We start from the raw sequence: 15,937 nt of genomic DNA on the forward strand, positions 1-15,937 counted from the left end.
TATGCTGGAAAATTGTTTCTGTCTAGCCAAAACAGGGCCCACATGGCTTGGATCACACTAAAGTGGGGATGTGTAGATAGTCTATCCAATTATGAATCTGAAAGGACCTCCTCTGAATCACTGATGATGTAATTTTAACTGGACAGATGAAAACCATAGCTAAATCATAATTCTGGCATTTAAATCATAGCTGAAGTTGGACACTGTTACATTTAGAAAAGCCCATTCATGCTTTTTGTCTTGCAGTAAAGCAGTGATAATTACTGACCTCCACGATAAGACCATGAGACGTTAAACATATGCAGTTGACAAAGCTGTTGCTACTGACAAACCCCAAGATGAGAGTATTACTTAGATTCTTAGATCATAGTACTTGCTTTCAGCTGAATATGCACTTTAACTCAGGGTCATATCATAGTGTTAGATCTGCAGGAACTGGTCAACTTGTGGTTTACAGAGTTCAGACTAAACATGGTGAAATGTCTTTTAGCCTTTATGCTTCTCACTGCTAAAATTCTGCAAGTTTCACTCTGAGCTTTGCTCCAACTGAGGCCACAGCTTTAAAGTAATGATGACACTTTTACTCATGCTATAAGTTCTGATTTACACTCGCTTTTATTGAACTGGTGTGGAGTTATTTTATTTCACTTTCTTGTGCTTTGCATTTAAATAGGGTTATATTCTTTTAATTTGCATTTTATTATTATTATGCTGTTTTTATATGGTCTGTTGTTTCATTGCATTGTGCAAATCACTTTTAACTGCCTTTATGTACGACATATACAATACAAATAAAAATTTGCCTCGCATTGCCTAAAGCGTAGAACTGAAAAAGAACAATCTGCCAAATTCAGCATTTATTTATATTCAGCAGGTGTTCGTGTTTCTGTTCTGCATACGCTTTGAGTAAGACGCATACAGCAAGTGGAAGCTGAAGCACGAGCTCCAAGACATCTGTCCTGCCACAGTTATGTGTATTACAAACTGTCAGCATCAGACGTGTCTGCTTAAATGGGAGCTTTCCCTGCTGAGAGCTCTCAACATGTATTTGAAGGAAAGTACTGCAAGGACTGCAGGCTAATGGAGAATGAGGAATCTACCATGAGGCATGTCTAGTACTAAGCATTAGTCCAGAGTGATACCACCACCAGCTGAGTCACCAAATGCTTAACCCTTGTGTGGTGTTCGTATTTTTGTTACTCAGCCAGTGTTCATGGGTCTGGTGGACCCGCTAGAGTTTTGGCTTTCCAAATTAACACTATCAAACAATTTTATGTTAAATTACTCAACAGATGTTTACTTCATCCCAATTACAAGACATATGAACAGCAAACATGGTTATTTTTTTCCCTTTACCTTTGTTAGATCACATTTATGAATTAATGTGCTTCTCGTTTTTCTTTTATATAAAATGTTATAAATAAATCAGTTATAATCAAGTGGAGTGAGTGGAAAGACACAACACATTTACAAGGGTTAAATACTACTGCTGTTCCCCTTGGGAACATAGAAAAATGCTGAATAGTGAAGCATATTGTTCTGACTCATAATCTTGGAGAGAAACTCCACTGCTGACTTCTGGACATGACATGATTGGTCCTTCTGGTGCTTGTCTGGACTGTGAAGCCCCCTGGAGGCACAGGCATTTTTCGTAGCCAAATGAAACTGATTCCCTTTATCCATCATTACAGTGTTGGATATATTCTCAGCTGACGCAGCCTATACTAGAGACCAAATTCAAATTACCAAAACAAAACCTGTATCTTCTTCTCTATATCTACTGCGAAAAAATGCTGTTTTCCTATACACTCTCTGCATAGCTAAAAAGGGCTTTATGAATGCTTTGTTCGTGGTAGAAAAGTCTGAATAAATTACCATGTGTCAAAAATTAACTGCTGAGTTTTTAAAGAGTGGTATTCATAAAATAATACATAATCAATCAACATGCTAACAATAGCCTATTACGAAGATAATGGAATTTAAGTAAACAAACCAACCACAATGATTTCCAAGAATAAAACGTTACGGATTTTTATGTTTTGTTTGAATTTTTAATGCTTTTGTTTTCAGTTTTGTTATATTTCAGTTTCCAGTGTGGATTTGTTTGTCTCAGTTCAGCTTTTGTTGTTTCAAGTGTCAAGTTTGACTTTTTATTTATTTCAGTATTAGTTTTTGTTTCCCTTTTTTTATTTGTTATTTGAGACACTTTGTAAAGCCAAGTAGCTCACAATCATGTGGACATATTCTCAAGCCTCCTTGCTTTATGAACTGGTAGTTCTAACAAAAATGAGCATATTTAAATTATAAACCATATTTCACTAGTTTATCTTTCAGACATATTTTGTTGGGATATTTTTGAGAAAATGTACATGCATAAATTAGACTCTTAAATTGTCTGTTGTCTTTTAAAAATCTAGATATTTAATACTACATTTTAATTAGATTAATTACCAAAAAACATCCATTATGCACCTCATGCTGAGGAGCAGGGACACTCGTTGCTCCGCCCCCACCCTTCCGATTTACGTTGTAGTCATGGAGAATGCGTTCCCTTGTCGTCCAATCAGAAGCAGCGCTGGGGCCATGTGTGTATTGTTTAAACTGCTCAAATCAGCCAGAGTTTTCAGACCGAAAAAACTTCCAGCACCGAGTCATGGCGGCCACAGTGTCAGTTAATACAGCTGCCAAAGATGAAAACACAGACTCGGGAAACAGTTTGGCTTCTCGTCCGCTTAATGAAAAATACGACCCCGCCGTGGACCAAGAAAACTGGATTCCCGGGGATCGCCGGTACCCCGAACTCGTGCAGAACGAAGAGGACGCGACGCCCGGACGCGAGTGTCAGCGAAAGGTCGACGAGGACTTGACATCACTGAACCCCGAAGAGATAGAGAGCCGCTTGGAGAGAACTCGACGGGAGTTTTACAACAGGAGGAAAATTATTATAAAAAACTTGCCCTCTGACGTTAGCAATCAGGTATGAGTAGAAAGTTTTAGGGGGTGAGGGTTTAATTGTTGGTTGGTTGATTGATTGATGCTACCCTGTGGCTAACGCTAGCCTAGCTCCGTTATACCTGCCATGCTATCAATGTTAGCTTCACAGGCATTTAACTTATTAGCTTCACCTTTTATTTAGTTTTCTGTGTACTACATCTGCTAGTGGTTTAAAAGTCAAAACGCACAGATTATTGGTAATTAAAAACGATGCAAACAGTTCTATAACTGGTTTGAGTTTGTTTGTTAACTAACATGGCTCGCGTTTACTGACAAGTGGTCAAATAATCAATCATGGTCATTTGTGGCCTGTGTGACCCACCAGGCCGCTTTGCATTCGTGGTTGAATTTTACCATTTGGCCCGCCGAGCCAAACTGTGGTTCATAACCGGTTTATGCGGGTTACATATGCAGTGAAGGTGGGTCATAAGTCCATTTGTTATTAACTCTGTCTGTAATTAACTCTTGATGCTACTTTTTTTTTTTCTTTTTTGGAACGTGCCTGACTCATGGGGAGCGGTGGGCCTGCGGGCGGTACCATTGTTCACAGAGGGGGGGCTGGGGCAGTAGTGGGAGTTCGAGATGTGAGTTTCTCTATAACAAAAGGTGGAAGGCGTGGGGACAAAACGTTTCAGAAAATGCTAGGCAGCATCGCCATTTGTGTGAATAGGCAAAAGCTGGGCAGAACAATTTTTCCTACAACAATGAGGGAGTCATTCACCTCTCATCCCCCCCCCCCCCAGCAGGTGCACTGATCCCCCACCCCCCAGTGTATATCAACGAGCTAATTGGCTGAGAGGGGGTTGATTGAAATCTTCAATTAACCAACGACCTCCTAAAGTCAAATGTTATTTACACATTTAAACATCTGCAGTTAATCATTGTCTCTTTCTTTTTACAGGAGGTCCATGAGCTCTTGGGCAGCTATGATCTGAAGTACTGCTTTGTTGACAAGTACAAAGGCACAGGTAGGTCTAACTGCTCAACCATGTTGGACTGAGCAAGGCAATTTGGCAAGTTTGGCGTCTGCAAGTTGGAGGAGGTGGGGATCAGGATGGATCTGCTCTATTACGCCCCTTTAAAATTTAATCTGACAGTGAACTCTGTAGCAAACAAAAGTAAATCGGGCTCTCCAGATTTGGAGCATGCTTAGTTAATGACTTTCAATGGACATACTGAACATGAAAAGGGGTTCGGGAGAAAGCAGCCAGACCTCAATTAAAGACTTTGTTTTCACGGTGTGCCTTCTCTTGCACTTATCATTATCACACAGTTGCAGATCTCTCTTTTTGGCGACTGTTGATGCTCGCTTGTCGTGGTGTCACGTTACATTGTCAGTTCAAGTGCGATAAGATCGATGGGCTCTCTGTGTATCTGTGTATGCGTTACCTCACATGCCCCTCGGTGTGATCTGCCATCTTGTCCAGCTAGAGTTGCTTGTTTTTAAATGTATAAAATGTAAAATATCAGATTAGAATATAAATAATTAAATATCTATGCATTCTTGCAGTAATATTTCACTAGAAAATGGGTGATGATCATGATAATAGGCCAGAAAATTGTGTGAGGCAGATGGTATTTTCAGGGTATGCCTGGTATCCAGCAAGCTGATATGGAAGAAAACCAGTGACATTTAGATGGCGCTTTTTTTTTTAACAATATAGAGTTGGCTGCCAAACTAACTTCTTACTTTTTTTTATTTTTTATTTTCCTCCCCTTCTCATGGCTTTCAGACAAAACTGGAAAACTTTTTCACGCCTTCTTTCTTTTTCATAACATGGGTAACAAGATGTTGATTTCATTCTTGCTGGACTGACAGGCATTGTAGTTTAAACAAGGGGTAAAGTTACACCAACACAAAGGATTCTGTGTGCTGATATTGTGCCACCAGAACTGTTTTAACAGCCTTGCTAGAGGCAAAAACGTCACAGGCAGGGTTTGCTCCCTGACACCTGCTGAGTACAAATAAATCTGACTTTATGCCACCTGAACAATGTCATTCCCTTGCCTTACACCAATTTGTTTCTCTCTTCTGTTTCCTTTCCCGTGTTACTCAAAGCATTTGTGACTCTACTTAATGGTGAACAAGCACAAAGTGCCATCAAAGAGTTCCACCAGCATGTGTTGCGGGACCGGGAGATCTCTGTGCAGCTGCAGCCGACAGATGCTCTGCTGTGCATCGCCAACCTGCCCCGCGCATTCACGCAACAGCAGTTTGAGGAACTGGTGCGCCCCTTCGGCAACCTGGAGCGTTGCTTCCTGGTGTACAGTGCCACCTCGGGGCATTCCAAGGGCTACGGTTTTGTGGAGTACATGAAGAAGGACTCTGCGGCCAGGGCCAAATCGGAGCTCCTGGGGAAGCAGCTGGGCTCCCGTATGCTTTACGTCCACTGGACTGAGGTGGGCTCCCTCACATATCCACTGCTGCACTCCAAATGCCTGTGCGTGGACCGCCTGCCTCAGAGCCTGCTGACAGCCCAAGACCTCCGCAGTGCCCTGGCTGACACCCACACGCCAGTTTTCTGCCAGGTCAGATTTTTACTGCACACAAGCCCAATACTTCAAGTGAATGATTTCAGAAGTCTACAGCATACTGATTGCACACAGCAGCGATCATTAACTTTTTTGTCATTTCTTTGTGTGGCTATTGTTTTATACAGCAAATGCCCACATTAATAAAAGTTGAGTGCTTTAAAAGCTGCTAAAATCCATCACAAAGTTGTAAAATTGTCCCTGAAGGTGTGCAAAATGACTGCACTACTGAGTCACTGAAACTGCAATCCATATTTGATCTTTCACCTTTACCCCAGTTTTCCTGTGGCCACTCAAAGTTACTATAGCAATAGCAACTGTTGGTTTCTATGGTGATGACCACCTGACACCCCCAGGTGGTGTCATTCAGCAGGTTTTTTCTGGAATGGGAGAGAGCTGTGTCCTTTTGAGCAGGACACAGTCGTAGTTTTCTGTTGTTTCCAGACTGAACAGTCATAATAATTAGGAGCCATATGATGGTTTTAATAGGAAACTGTGATATCACTGCAGCTTTATCAAATTCATAAAACCAGACGGTTGCATCATGGTAAGAGCAGAGTACCACTAAAAACAACACAAAGCCATATATAGTGGTTGATGTGGTGATTAAAGGGCCTTAAAAGGTAAAACAGATTTTGATCTGGGACTTTAGAGATGCAAATTTCAGTGGGTTATTTGAAATTTGCCAAACCATAAATGAAAGCAAAGGGTGCTGACAAATAGTAGCATTCCTAATCAAAATTCACTGAGTGAAGTGACCCATAAGTATCCAGGTGGCAGCCGTAGTAAGTGCTTTTTGAAGAGTCTTAGTACTCCAAAAATTTCCAGAGTGCTTCCTTCTTATGTCTTTTCTTGCCACCTTTTAGAATAGGATACACTGAAACTTCCTTTATAAAAAGAAAGGAGGCAACACCATCCCCCAATGAGAACTTTGATGAAAACAATCAACAGGAGTGTCACCTGGTGCAGATACTATAAAATGTTAATTAGAAAAGGGTTTTCCATTTCGTGTCATATCGTGCTAATTTGTTCCTAACTAAGAGACTCTTAAACCAGCAGGTGAACTACAAACATCACACTGCTATGATAAAACTCGCGTATATAGATTTTAAAAAGGCTATATAAATCAGGATTGAGGGTCATGTTAAAATAATAATCGTGAGCTGTGTAGAAGCTTCACCCCAATTCAGTTTGTGTTGCTTCTATTTTTCTTTATCAATTCACCTTGATCTTTCCTTGACCTAATGATATTTTCCATCCAGGCCTGGGGAAATTATGTAGATTGTTTCAGCTCAGCAGCAGCCTGAGACACAATTTTGGTGCTGTAGCCATCTTGACAGTTATTTGAAGCTCCTATCTTAATGAATGGGGAAAGATCCATAACTTTTGGTTGAGTGCTCACCAGGTATATATAAAATTGCTGCTTTTTTTTTTTTTTTTTTTTTTTTTTTTTTTTTTCATTATTATTTATATGAACATGTTCAAGATTTGCCATTCTAATTCACTGCATGGAAACAGTTGGACACGCAATCTTGACGTTTTTGCTACAATAACAAACAAAACAGAGTAGCGATATCTGCCACTACATGGTTGCATGTTTAGCATGTAGCACTTCTCATGTAAATCTGAGCTCAGAATTCACCAAATGCTGCGATGGGTGTTTTGTGAAGCAAGTCTTGCCCCTCGGTAGCGGCCTCCAACACCACCAGGCAGTTATTTATTTATTTATTTTTAAACAAGTGAGTTTCAGCGGTCACCAGGATGTAAAAGTTGCATATGTAGAGTCACCACTGCAACCTCGAACATTTAAATTCTGTCAACTTTTCCTGATAATTAGGTTTTAAAGAGCTTATACTACTGTTGCAGAATTCTGAGTGAGTGCTGTTTCTCTCTGTGGTAATCCTGAGTTTTTATTAACTAAAAATTCCATGAGATTTTTTTTCCCCCATCTTTCTCCAAATTTGTGCTAAAATATGTGAACACTGAGGGTGTAAGTGAAAACCACTTGGCTTCCACTCTCTGTGTGTGTGCATCTTATTCATTGGCTGCAGGGTTTTTTGTTTTTCTCTATATGCTTGAAAAATTGCTGCCTCAATTTTTCTCTCCACAGTTGGCTCAGGGACAAGATGGAAGTTTCCGGCGTTTTGCAGTGCTGGAGTTTGCCACTGCAGAGATGGCCGAGGAAGCACAGCGACTCACAGATGGCAGACTGCTGGGTGGGACACATATCAGGGTGTCCTTCTGTGCCCCGGGTCCTCCTGGAAGAAGCATGTTGGCTGCTCTGATTGCTGCACAAACCATGGTACTGTATTCCAATCTACAGTCTTTGCTTGAGCCCTTAAGGCATAACATTGCTGCCTTTGAGTTCGTGCTGTAGTTAAAATTACGTTACTGGACACGACTTGGAAGCATTGCCGTTATATAACTCTCACAGAGGAGCTGGCTCATCACGTGATTTCAGATTAATGGAAAAAATTTTGGTTATTTGTTGGTCTTGTTCTGAGTCTTTGCTTTGTTTCCTTCCTCTCAAGGCTGTAAACAGGGGTAAAGGACTCCTCCCTGATCCGACAGCCATGCAGATACTCACAGGCCTCAGCAACCCCGCCGCCCTCAAGATGCTGCTCAACCCACTGACACAGGGACATAAACAAGGTGAGGAGCCGTGAGCTGCTTTTAATCTGTTTTATTGCTATTATTCGTTCTCCTGCGGTGGATCTTAATCTTTGTCTATGCGCAGGCCTCCTCGGTGCGGCCCCCGCCATACCGCCACTGCTTGCCAACCCCGCTCTCACGGCCGCCCTGCTCCAACTGCTCCTTCAGAACCAGGCCAAGGCTCAGCAGGTACCGCTGCCTTTTCCATCTTTGCTCCGTCATGTTCTTCCCTGCTTTTGCTTCCTGCCAGTTTTTGATTCATCCTCTCCTACTCACAGACTTTGTTCCCCACTCTGTTCTGTCCCTCTTTACCATTAGCAAGCCCTTCTGGGAAATCCTCTTCTGTGGGCTCAGGTGCTACACAATAAAGAAAACCCTCTAGTGCCTTGTGTGAGTGATAACGGTTTTTATGGTTGGCCATCAGTGTGTGTGTGAGTTGGAGCTGAAGTTAGATGGATTCTGGCCCTTTCTTCTTTTTATGTGAATGCTGATAGAAAACCTATTGCCTGGGTGGGTAAGCTCTTGCTAGGAAAGTGAGGGTTTTTTTTTTTTTTTGTGCGTGTATGTGTGGAGTGTTCCTTCGAGTGGTGCTGAGTAATGCGGTAGATGTACTATTATGCTGTATGCCAGAATTGTAAAGGTACATCCTGTAAGGACATAATTGCATATACAGTAAGTAAACTTGCTGAATGCATGTGTTAAGTTTAGTTACCTTGATGTTGCAGTGTGGCTGAGTGACCCTGTTGTGACTGAACTTTTTTTCTTTTTCTTTTTTTTTTCCCTCTTGGTCAGCAGCCGGGACTTATTGGGGAGAATCCTCTGGCCTCTCTGCCTGTCCAGCAGGGAGTCCATCTGCTCGGAGACCTGCCCCAAGGTTTGGCATCAGTCCACTCCAGCCGTGGCTCCTTCAGCCACAGACTGCATGTCTGCTTTTGATGATAAACATCTGCATTGCCACTAGCCTGTCCATCAGGCGTCTTACTCCTTACATTACTTATGTTACCCAAATTAAAACAGAATGCATATCTAATTTCCTCTGAAAAGCTTGAAGGAGAAGATTAAAAATGAAATGTGTGATTGTCATTTACGCTGAAGTCTCTAATCACCATAGGTGGTATTGTCCCTGGACTGGCTCTTCAGACAGATCCTCTACCCCCCTTGAAGCCAATGCCACGTGGCAGAACTCTTTCAAGGGATCAGGAGTCCCCCACGTCGGCTTGTCCCTTCCCCCAGACCTCCTCTCCGACCCTGCCGGGGATCTCTATACCCCTGCTGGGTGGCATGATCGGGGCAGATGGCCTCACAGCACAAGGGGTGAGTTCCCAAGTAATTGCCTTTTTAAAATGCCTTCAGTCCTTCAACTGCCTTTTTTTCCCTCTTCATTCTCATTCCTCATTCTGTGCAGGAAATGTAAAAATAAGCCATCTTTTTTTTCTTTTTAAACTTCATGTCAGGTTTCCATACTAGGAGATCCTGCAAAAGATGCAAACCTTCCCCAGAGTCCCTTCCTCAATGTCAGCAACGCGTTTTCCTCAGGTGAGGTGCTGCTTTTTTGCTGTGCTCGCATGAGCGGTAAAGATTTTATCTACTTTTACAGTCTGTTCTTGTTTGCTGCTTCAACTGAGAGATGATGTTGGATGCATCAAGGATATATTTGTATACCGTGCATCTCCTCCAGGAGGAAGCTGCAGACCTCACCCTTACAGAAGGCGGCCTACACTGAGTAACGTGTCCAACCAGAGCATGCAACCGAATTACAACCTGCGTTACCAGGATTCCTACAGCCCTGAGTACCCCCCACTCCATCGGGTAACTATGAATCATTGCTGCTCAGACTCCTGATTATTTTTTTTAAATGTGTATTTCTGCATCGATGGGTTGTGTGTTTTTTTTTTTTTTTGTTTTTCCTTGTCTTCCTTACTGCTCTAGTCATTGTGACCTGTTGAATTTACTGTATAGCGCTTGGCTGCTCATTTAGTGGTTTTATGACACAATCTGGTCCGATGCCATCTGGTGTCTTTCCTCAGGATCCCCTTGCCCACTTGTATGAACAGCAGGAGAATCTTGATGCCGGGGCCTTGGCAGGATTCGGTCAGCAGGTAGTGCTTTGTCAACTGTTTCAAAGCTGACTTGAGGACATTTGTAGTGTCAGTAAATTAAATGCACGCCTCCCTGTAGTAACATAGCTGTGAACTTGTCTGTCTCTGCAGGCCTCTCATTGCGCTGAATACAGTGAGCGGTTCCCCCCCTACAGTTACCCTCCAAGCCCACCTCTGTCCTCATATTTCAGCTCAGGGTCTGAGAGCTCCTGTAATGGGAGCCTTCCCACCCCCAAGCTCAACAGGGTAAGCAAAAGCTTTGCATTGATTTTTTTTTTTTTTTTGATATATATGAAGGATTGATTATTTGTCAGTGCAAGAATACTGAGGATAGCACTAGAAGGATTAAAATAAATAAATAAAATAAAAATAAAATAGTGGAGGGTTAGGTGCCAAGAATAAGTCTGTGTTCAATAATTAATGTTGCACTGTGAGCGCTTGAGTTGAAGTCAAATGATGAGTGGTTGTTTGTCTTTAGGCTGTGGGAATGCCTCCTGTGAGCCACACCAACTACCCTGCAGGTGTGGAGAATGTTATGAAGGTAATTTATAGGCTTCAATGTTATTGTTTCATATTTTTCTTTTTGAAGTTTCTGTTTTGATTTTAACCCCACCCCCTCCTCTTTTTCTTGTAATTATAGACTCCCATCGGTAGCCAAAAGCGCACGTTCTCCCGGCTGATCCCGTCTCCCGAGCCGAGCCCTGAAGGCGGTTATGTGGGCCAGCACTCCCAAGGCCTCGGCGGTCACTACGCAGACTCCTATCTTAAGCGTAAGCGTATATTCTGAGTACAGCTGTAACGAGTAGCCATTCAGCAGCCAGGATGGAGTAGCATCTCCTCTCCCATATTCTCCAATGGACTCAGTAATTTGGTGGTCCTCGGATTTATTGTCCCATATGCACGTGTGAGTGACCTCTGGAGGCTGCAGAGTAGTGCAGCCTGTTTGTCACTCTGTGGAAAAACCTTCAAATTTTTTTTTTTTTTTTTTTTTTGTATATATGATTTTACTGTGTTTTGTACATTTCAGTTTTAAATTTTTATTTGCCTGAACTTCCTGTTGAAAACCTTGTAAATTAAGGAGAAAAAGTGGTTCATTAGTAAATGCAATCTTTTTTTTTTTTCTTTTTTTTTTTTTTTTTTTTTGGAATTCCTGTGAGTGAGGTATATCAGCAGATCTGCAGTTTGGCCAGTTTCAATGGTAACTAGCGGCTGCTTTTAAAAAAAATAAAAGTGATTTAACATCTCACCAAAGTGACGCTGTCCACAGTTTCAGGCAAAGGGACTTGCATAGTGTAAGAACAAGCTTTGAAGGCTCTTACTTTGTGGGAGAAAAGAAAAAAAAAAAAAGCCTACCGTATTCCATGTAAAAAGTTCATGAGTTTGTATAATGAGATGGTGTTATGGTGTCTTGTTTTCCCCCTTCCTACCACACGGTTGTAAATTTTGCTTTATAACATTTCTGGTTTCAAACATTTCCTAATTGTTAACCTGCAGCTTTCCATCCACCAGTGATGGTTGTGTGGTGTTATGAGGCGAAGCTTTTTACAAACCTGGGATGTTTCCTGAGCCTGAACTTTTCCACGTTGTTTTGTCTTTCTAACCACACCCTCCAGCCTGTTCATGGAGTCTGTTCTCTACACTGGTTGTTGAGTGATGCACTTGGAGGGCACCGGTCATGCGTTCTCACCTGTATAAAAATGCCATCTCAAGTCCCCCTCTCACTCATGTATGTCCAGGAGTCGACGTATTTTCTGTGTTTATGTGAGTTCTGTGTTGCCATGTTTACATTTTTGAATGTTTTATAAAACCGTGAACGCTGCCCCACCCCTTGAAGGGTGCGGGCAGGTGCAGATAGCGCTGCATGCCATCTCTCCAGCTGCCAGCAGATCGTGCATGAATACAGGAGCGGTTCGGTGTTCTCAGTGAGGGGCTCAACTGTGAGTTGAACCGGCTTCTCCCGACGAGCACACGGCAGCTGGAACGATGGACAGCCTCTGTTTAGTTTTCAGATGATATTGGGGGTTCAGTATGTCTTTGGAGATACTGCTGGAAGCTTGTGGCAGGTGATTGGTCAGTGACATGATTGTCCTTGTATTATTTTTATTTAATTTTTTTTTTTAAAAAAGAATAATTATCTGGTTGACGGTTTGATTGTGAAAACCCATTACCTCTGACTTCTGCTAGGAAATGCAGCTACACTTGAGTCTTAACTGTGTTTTCTGTGATCTCATCCTGCCCTGTGTTGGCTTCCATCTACATTTACAATTTGTGTTTATTTGCTGTGTAAATAGTTAAAGATTCCCCTCCTCCCTTTTCTTGAGTCTAAAAACATTTGTTTTCCTTAATGACACCTGCCTCTGGTTCTGGTGTTTTTTGAATATTTGCTGCTCGTTTTTTTTTTTTTTTTCTTTTTTTTGGAAGTGAAGAGTGGCAACACAGCAGACTGCTCATGTTGTGTATGGACCAAGAGATGCAGCTGTACTGTATGATCATCACTTATTTTGATTGGATTTTTTTTTTTTTTTTTTTTTTTTTAACTGCTGTCCTCTCATCTGTACCACCATGATTGTCTCTGTATGCGTGTGTGTGTGATGTGTGCAAGTAAATGTTATTTAAACTCACCACTTTCTCTGAACTCTTTTTGAATTGTGTCTAAATGTGAAGCCTTACTTGGATCGAATGGCTGTCTGTTTTGCTCTTACATTTAACCTCATAGGCTAGACCTCAATTAGTTCAACTTCAGCGTCTTAATGTGGCTGTCATTCACAGCTTACTTTTAGAGGTTTTTTTTTTTTTTTTTTTTTTTTTTTTTTAAATGAAACTTCTACCCTATAATCCAGAAATCTTGATTATAGAATGCACCTGATAATTGTTGTGTAGAGGCTGTTAATATAAATTGACTATTAGAATACGATTTTTATTTAGGCTTTCATAAACAGACGTGTCACCTAAGAAATCTTGGGGCTTTTGCTGAATATTGAAAATTTTGAAAAGAGGTACAGCATTTGGTGACAAGAGGGGGACAGCAAAGATGGGTTTTTAAAATGAGTTCTTCCCCCATGAGGTATTTGGGCTTTCTTACTGTTTGCGTTAGTTGTACTAAAAGGTCAAAGGTGCCCCACGGACATCTAATACATCTGTCACCCATACGCTCAGCTCCCGTATGGTAAGAGACTCTTGACAGGACTATCTTCAAACACCTGTGGGCAGTTATTTTCTCATCTTAAAGCCATAAAAAGTGCATGTGTAGAAACGACCAGTCAAATTTCATAAAAATGATGACCTAAAAGGAGTCTCTAAGGAAAGCTTCTCTCCCTTGGAAGTTTTTCTTCTACCGTTGTTGGACTGTTCCTTAGATTTCAGTTCTGGAGCTGCGGTTGAATAGTCCAAAAATGACGACGTGCCTCTTTCGCCTCATGCTTTTTTTTTTTTTTTCTTCTTCTTCCCTCTCTCCCCTCAAGCTCAGTGAAAAATATCACAAGGTCAAGGAAAGGTGTGAAGACAATTTAAGGACTCAAGAAAAGGGAAGCATTGTGTGCAGAGAGGTCCTCTAAACCTCTGATTAAAAATGTTGTTATAAAGGTTGGAATTTAACAAAAAACAAAACTCTCATCAATCAAATCAACCTCTTCTTCTGATAAGTTTTTGTATTTCATTTTGAAATTTAAAAAAAAAAAAAAAAAAAACTTTTGGAAAAAAGTTTTGAATTCAGTTTAGTTTCATTATTTCCAGACAAGATTTTATTTCAGTTTAGTTTTTGTTAGACTTTTTGAAAGCGGTTGACTGAGCTTTGTAGATATCCAGAGTCTAAATAAACACGTCTATTAATGACTCATCAGGCAAGTTGTCACCAAACTAACAGATATTAAAACTAACAATCTTTCCTCTACATTTCTATTTTATTTTGGTTTTTTAAATACAAAAAATTGTTTCTTCAGAAGTCTACTTTAAAAAAGAAAAAATGCAACAACAAATATAAGTAATGCAAAGTGAATCATGGCAAACCTTAAACACATTGACGTGTTAAATAATCTGGATTCAGAGTTTCTATAAATCTACATTCTTCATCAAAACAAGGAGATTTTATTACAGCGGCGTGATGTTCAGAGTCATTGACACTTCAGAACACATCAGCAGGTCATTCACACGAAATGGAAAATAGAAATCCACATTTGCACCCTTGTGATGGCTGCACCTGCAGACACGCAGCTAACAAATCGGTAACCCCATGAGCCAACACTTACAATTACTCTAAAATTGCTGTGTAATTCCATAAATATCACACAGAGACACATAAATCAACAAAATTCTCTAGTTTGCATGTCATGGCAAGATTTATTTGGCACTGTTGAAGTACATTGTGCGCAATACAAATACGTAGATTTAGTTCAGTTTCATATGTTCAGCTCTGTTAAATTCTCTTATTTTATTCATTATTAATTTCTTTCTCTGGTTTTGCCAGTGCTGGAGCGTCCGTTTGGCTGCTGAGGCCTGCTGGCATCACGGGGAGCAAAAGATGTGCTCTTGAAGGCAGCTTTACATACAGGAAGTGCCAACTGGGCCATGCCAAACACTGCTCATAGTCAGAGGCATGATTAAGTCATTCATCTTAAATATGTTGTCTGTTTTAACTCCCGAGTTAGTATTTGGTTATGTTTGGATTTGGTTATTATTCATTTAAAGTAATTATTAAACTGACTATTGGTTTTGTTTCTTCAATATTAAATCATTTGTTAGTATTTGCTCCCTCTTGTGTGTAAAACTGGTTTGATAAGCCAGTAGTTTAGTCCCTTTTGTCAGCTTAGTTTTTGGATCTGTTGAGTGGTTAGGTTTCTTTTCCTGTTGACTTTATTATTTTAGTTCTGTTCAAAAGGGCCCGGTAGTATTAGATGACTTTTGTATAACTTATTCTTTGCATTTTTGGATCATTAAAACCCGTTTTTTCTCAAAATTGTCCTCATGCGTAACTGTCTCAGGCCCTCACAGTCATGTTGCCAGGTTTGTTGATCATTTTCATGGATGGTGCATTGCTGTGAATTGGATGGTCTAGTTATTCTTTCATAAAGAACGGTCCACTATATCCTGTTAAGTGGAGTGAATAAGCTTTCTTTTGTATTTAGAGAATTCAACTAGCTCTTATTATGACTGTTATGCAGATACTTCCGTGTCACTTCACTCTGGAACGCTCCTAAGCTAAACTATTTGACTGCACTCCAGCATTGTTTGAGTGCCCTTTCTCTCTTGAGCTGCGGACACACTGAAAGTGATTCACGGCGACCATAGAAAGTCCATCATATTTGGCAACTTCAAGCAACTACGTGCAAAATAACTGCTGGTGACGTCAACTGAGCAGGACCTACTGTAAACTTTCAGGCAAGTGACTAAAGAGACGATGAGTGAAGAACACTACTAAGTTTATTTGTTAGAGGGTCACCTAGGCGACCGGAGTTTGGAATGTCCACAAGTTTACAGCTATCAGCTTAAAAGCGATGAGCGAATCGCTGCCAGTGTGCACGCAGCTTTATGGTTTATTCATGCCAAACACAGCATTAAGAGACACATGCCAAAGCAAAATTGTATTTCGCGCCACTTGATTGCATACGGTGTCTATGCAAAAAGTCATATTGACACTAGGAACTATATTTGCATGAGTAACCTGA

General features: G+C 40.9%; 1 protein-coding gene across 8 annotated transcripts in view; it reads left to right on the forward strand.

Moving 5' to 3' along the window:
* The first annotated feature begins 2,547 nt into the window (after window positions 1-2,547).
* The window catches only part of raver1 (ribonucleoprotein, PTB-binding 1), a 30,322-nt gene continuing 16,932 nt past the window's right edge, over window positions 2,548-15,937 (forward strand). For 2 of the 8 annotated variants that reach the window (XM_085454535.1, XM_085454540.1), the window contains exons 1-14: window positions 2,548-2,977; window positions 3,896-3,962; window positions 5,054-5,523; window positions 7,637-7,828; window positions 8,058-8,178; window positions 8,264-8,367; window positions 8,971-9,052; window positions 9,290-9,492; window positions 9,633-9,714; window positions 9,857-9,987; window positions 10,206-10,277; window positions 10,389-10,523; window positions 10,756-10,818; window positions 10,918-11,047. In XM_085454535.1, the coding sequence (XP_085310661.1) occupies window positions 2,654-2,977; window positions 3,896-3,962; window positions 5,054-5,523; window positions 7,637-7,828; window positions 8,058-8,178; window positions 8,264-8,367; window positions 8,971-9,052; window positions 9,290-9,492; window positions 9,633-9,714; window positions 9,857-9,987; window positions 10,206-10,277; window positions 10,389-10,523; window positions 10,756-10,818; window positions 10,918-11,047 (2,176 nt within the window). In that variant the 5' untranslated portion in view covers window positions 2,548-2,653. The other 6 variants (XM_085454542.1, XM_085454541.1, XM_085454537.1 and 3 more) reach the window with 6 other exon arrangements.

The sequence above is a fragment of the Copadichromis virginalis genome, linkage group LG4 (assembly GCF_057382275.1).
Source record: "Copadichromis virginalis isolate Kocher_CV1m ecotype Utaka linkage group LG4, C_Virginalis_male_GT1.1, whole genome shotgun sequence".
In the NCBI taxonomy this organism is placed as follows: domain Eukaryota; kingdom Metazoa; phylum Chordata; class Actinopteri; order Cichliformes; family Cichlidae; genus Copadichromis; species Copadichromis virginalis.